Raw genomic sequence first — 5,054 nt, 5'->3', positions numbered from 1 at the left:
GCCTTCTCCGTCGTCGCCGCGCGCGGGGCTCGCCCGGCCGGGGGCGCTGCTGCTCCTGCTCCTACTCGCCGCGTCAGCCCGCGGGCTGGAGGTGCAGCGCCGCTTCGCCTCGCCCACGCCCACCAACAACTTCGCGCTGGACGGCGCGGCGGGCACGGTGTACCTGGCGGCTGTGAATCGCCTGTATCAGCTGTCGGGCGCCGACCTGAGCTTGCAGGCCGAGGCTGCGGTGGGCCCGGTGCGCGACAGCCCGCTGTGCCACGCGCCGCAGCTGCCTCAGGCCTCGTGTGAGCACCCGCGGCGCCTCACCGACAACCACAACAAGATCCTGCAGCTGGACGCACGCCAAGGCCTGGTGGTGGCGTGCGGCTCGGTGTTCCAGGGCTTCTGCCAGCTGCGGCGCCGCGGCAACATCTCAGCGCTGGCCGTTCGCTTCCCGCCCGCGGCACCACCCGCCGCGCCGGTGGCGGTGTTCCCCAGCATGCTCAACGTGGCCGCCAACCACGCCGACGCCTCCACCGTGGCTCTCGTGCTGCCTCCGGCCGCGGGCGCGAGGGGCAGCCGGCTGCTCGTGGGCGCCACTTACACGGGCTTCGGCAGCGCCTTCTTCCCGCGCAACCGCAGCCTGGAGGACCATCGCTTCGAGAACACGCCCGAGGTGGCCATCCGCTCGCTGGATGCGCGCGGCGACCCAGCGCGGCTCTTCACTTTCGACTTGAACCCGTCAGATGACAATGTGCTCAAGATCAAGCAGGGCGCCAAGGAGCGGCACCGGCTGCGCTTCGTGCGCGCCTTCCTGCACCCGCCGGGCACGCAGCCCTACGCCTACCTGGCTTTTACCAGTGAGGCGCGCGCGGGCGACAAGGACGGCCAGGCACGGAGCCTGCTGGCACGCATCTGTCTGCCGCGCGGCGACGCCAAGAAGCTCACCGAGTCCTACATAGAGCTGGGCCTGCAGTGCGCGGGCGGCGCGGGCCGCAGCGATCTTTACAGCCGCCTGGTGTCCGTGTTCCCTGAGCGTGAGCGCCTTTTCGGTGTCTTCGAGCGGCCCCCGGCTATCCCCGCGCCCCGCGCAGCCCCGACGCCCTCTGCTCTCTGCGCCTTCCGTTTCGCCGACGTGCAGGCCGCCATCCGCGCAGCGCGCACTGCCTGCTTCGTGGAACCCGCGGCCGGCGTGGTGGCCGTGCTGGACAGCGTGGTTCAGGGCACGGGCCCGGCCTGCGAGCGCAAGCGCAACCTCCAGGTTCGTGCAGGCAAGGGGCGCATGAGGCAAGGTGCGCGCGGGGCCCAGGTGCGGGAGGGATTGGCACAAGTATGCTGCGGCGGGTGCGCTCGAGGGGTGGTGGCAGAGTTATGCGGTGAGGAAGCGTGCTGGAGGCTAGAGGGCTAGAGGATGGCTCTTTTGAGGAAGGATAGTGACAGTTCTGTGCTACTGGCCAGAGCGTACTGGGGGTAAAGTGTGGCAGGGAACATGCGTTTGGAGATGCGTAAGCTGTGAAGGAGGCCGTGTTTGGCAGAACAGTGTCTGTCAAAACCGATTTTATTTACTTTTTAGATACTCTGTGTAGTCCAGGCTGCCCTCCAACTCACAGTGATCTTTCTGCCTCAGCGTCCTGTTGGGGTTCCAGTGTTTGCCACCATGCCTGGCTAAGACCAACTTTTATTCGTTCCTTCAGCAAATACTTATTAGTGTTTAGTCCACACCAGGCATGGCAGAGGTGGGGTAAACAGTAGTGTTTGTGTACTGCCTGTCACATACAGGGTATGTCACAGGTCTCAATGACCAGAGCAGCCTTCTGTTCCCATCCCAGGAACAGGGGGGAAGTGCCTCGCCCAAAATTACACAGCTGGCAACCGACAGGGGCGCTGGAGACAGCTGTCCCACCTCAGCTTCCGTGCTGTGCTGAGGTTGCTTTCACGAGGCTGGGCTGCATGTGTTCTAGTGCATGTGTGCTGCGGATCCTGGGGGACTGGTGGACAGCCAGGAGAATGGAGGGTGGTGGGTGGCTGCAGGGACACTGAGGAGCCCCGTGGGTGAGGTGCACAGCTGTTCCAGGCTGGGTTGGGCAGGGGCAGGAGGCCTGGGGTCAGATGTGCTGACCTTGACCTTGTGACAAGGGTGTGCTAGAGGCCCCAGGCAGCGGTTGTGCTCCCAAGCATCCTGTGGATCCCTATTTTTTTCCCTGAGCCCCAGATGATGCCCAGACTCAGTGGAATGCAGAGCCAGCCCAACCTTCCCTGAGGTCCCCAGGCTGTGGCCCAAGGCTCTGAAGATTAATTCCTGCCATGGCCCTGCCCTTCTCAGCTCTGAGTCTGAGGAAGTGAACATTCCTTCTCCTGCAGGGGCAGGGTTGGGGGAGTGGGGGTGCGGGGGTGTGGGGTGCTGAGAATAAAGGTTGGGTGGGTGATGGGCTGACAGCCTGAGTGTCCTCTCCCAGGCAGGGGGCAGAGTCAGGTCTCTGCTGCAAGGACAGAAGCAAGGGGCATCTGGGGCTGGAGACGTGGGTGAGAGGAGGGGAGGCTGGACTGAGGCTGCCTGGGGCACAGCAAGCCTGAGCTTGAGGGAGCCCTCTTATTCCTCTGCAGCTGACTCTTCTCCCCCTCTGGCAAGAGCTGTCCTGGTTCCCACGGTTGGTTTGTCCCCTCCGTCAGTCCTCTCCCTGGCCCCTGCAGTGACTCACGCAGCAGAAGGCGGCTGGGCTTTTCCCCCCAGGCAGGGCCTCTCCAGGGACACAGCCCAGGATGGCGGCCAAGGCCTCCTCCTCCTCACCCCAAGGCCACACAGATGTGGCCGCAGCTCTGTTCTCCCTGAGTGCCCATCCCCTGTGGGCTGGAGGCACTGTGCCTTTCCAGTGCACAGATGGGAGTCCCACTGGGGTGACCACTGCTGTCCCTAGCTGCAGGCTAAGGGCTCAGACTTTGACCCAGGTTTAGATCTCATTTCCATTTCCTGGCTTTGACCTCAGGCCAGCGACAGGACCTCTCTGTGCCTCAGTTTCCTTGTCTATAAAGTGAAGGCAATGGAGTAGGGTCACCTAGCACCACTGTGGCAGGTTGTGTATGGCTCCCATCCTCCATTGTCCTTAAGTAGACTAGGAGCAGACACAGATGCCAGCACCACCTTCAAGGTATCTTTTTATAGCGAAAGTGGAAAGCTCCGCAGCAGCTCTCCTGGCATGTGGTAGGTGGGTGGGTGCATGGCGGGAAGGTGTTTTCTGTACCAGTTTAGGGTCTGAAATGCCAGGTGGGGGTGGGGGAGCCTGCAGAATGACTTTGTACTGGGTCCTGAGCTGGACCTGGGATAAACCCTCCAGCTGGAGTCTGTACCACCAGCCCCTGAGGAATTGATCCCTGGCTAGGTACGACCCTGGGCTCCTCCTCTTTCACTGGCCCTGGGCTGAGTCATGGTGACTTAGAACCCCTTCATGTTGGGCTGAGCTGCTATAGCCTCCTAAGGAGGTTGGAGGCTGGAAGGGGTGGATGCAGTGGTCAGGCCCCTTTGCACACCCACAGCAGGGCCCTGACCAGCCAGGACTGCAACGCCTCCTCAACCGGGGATGGTTGGCTTTCATAGCCCGGACTCTCTGCCTCTGTGTCCTGAGTCTTGGTGGCTTCAGAACAGTGGGGTGAAGGCCTTGGCCACCAGCAGAGCACTGTCCATGTCACTGCTGTCTGACCTGTGTGGCCCATGGGCTCTTCAGAGCTGTGTACCTGCAGTCTTTCCTTCCAGCCCCTGCAGAACAAGTGAAGACAAATGACCTGTGGGGCACAGCAGAGGCTCAAAGTTAAGGGACTTGCTGGGGTCATACAGACTATGCCTGTCACCTTTATTCCCTGGTTCTTGGTAGCACTGTCCAGGGCCAGAAGGTGATGGGGCCCATCTTGGGCTGGGACAGAGCCCCAGGCAGATCTGGCCGTGTGCCACTACACTGACACCATAAATCAGGCCTGCAGAGAGAGGACGATCCAGCTCCATTAGGGCAAGGAGTGCTGTACTCCTTGATCTGATCGGTGAATAATGGGGCGTTGGCCTTGGTGTGGAGGCCAGGCCAGGAGCTGGGCTGCGGGTCCCCTCCGCTTATGGCCCAGGTCTCTATGGCAAGGATGCCTGAGCCCCAGGCAGGTTGGGTGGCCCTGGTGTGGCCAGACAAGTGACTTTGCCTCCCCATGCCTTTGCCTCGGCTTCCTACACCATCCACTAGCACCCTGGAGAGACCTGTGTGTCCCTTCCCTGCCCCTGTTCCCTGAGGACTGCAGGCTGCTGTGTCCGCTCACCTTACCTATAAGGTTGTAGGTGGCTCTGGAACCCAGTAGGGACAGCAGACAAGACTGGGCAAAAGACATGATTCAGCAGGGACGGGACTGTAGTTCCTGTGATGTCGCCTCCAGGTGAGGAGATGGGAGAGACAGGGATGGAGGGATGGAAACAGGGATGGTGAGAGACAGGGATGGAGACAGAGTCTCGGTGGGCACCATAGGAGTGCTTGCGTGCTGCTAGTGTGGAGCCCCAGAGCTAAACCCATCCTGTTCCCTCCAGAGTGGCACACAGTAGGACCCAGCTCCCCATGCCTCAGTTTACCCTCAGTGGAGCTAGAATATACCAGGAGCAGCATGTGCCAAGGTGAGAGGGAGAGCTTAGGGATGGGGGTTCTAGGACATTGTACCTCTGTTTTGGCTCTGCCCTGGCCAGTCCCTGCCTGCTCCCTGATCCCGCCCAGTGGAGGAAGGACCCCATTTCCTCAGATCTTGGTCCCCATTGGAACCCTATGCAGTAGAGTAGTGGGCCTGGACAAGAGTCCTAAGAGAGAAAGAGAGAGACCCAGAGATCAGGGCTGGCAGGGTGCAGGCCCAGGAGCCAAGGGCAAGCTTCTATGGAGAGCACTAGGGAGCCATTGAAGGTCATTGAGCTGTGGAGGGGCCACGACCTACTTTGGAGGGTTTTTTATTTATTTTATTTTTTTTTCTTTTCAAAGTTTTATTGATAAACATATAGCAATGAGACAGTTTCAAATCAAATCGAAAGTACAGTTTCAACAAATAATACACTGCATATA

The 5,054-nt window shown here is 60.6% G+C and overlaps 1 protein-coding gene across 1 annotated transcript in view; it reads left to right on the top strand.

The window, feature by feature from the left end:
• The first annotated feature begins 6 nt into the window (after window positions 1-6).
• The window catches only part of Plxnd1 (plexin D1), a 29,351-nt gene continuing 24,303 nt past the window's right edge, over window positions 7-5,054 (top strand). Inside the window, exon 1 of the mRNA XM_023705910.1 lies at window positions 7-1,243. Within this exon, the coding sequence (XP_023561678.1) occupies window positions 482-1,243 (762 nt within the window). The 5' untranslated portion in view covers window positions 7-481. The remainder of the gene's footprint in view (window positions 1,244-5,054) is intronic.

This window comes from Octodon degus, unplaced genomic scaffold, assembly GCF_000260255.1.
Source record: "Octodon degus isolate 3935 unplaced genomic scaffold, OctDeg1.0 scaffold00233, whole genome shotgun sequence".
Classification (NCBI taxonomy): Eukaryota; Metazoa; Chordata; class Mammalia; order Rodentia; family Octodontidae; genus Octodon; species Octodon degus.
The sequence above is the reverse complement of the archived record's forward strand: the minus strand, read 5'-3'. Positions and strand labels throughout refer to the sequence as shown.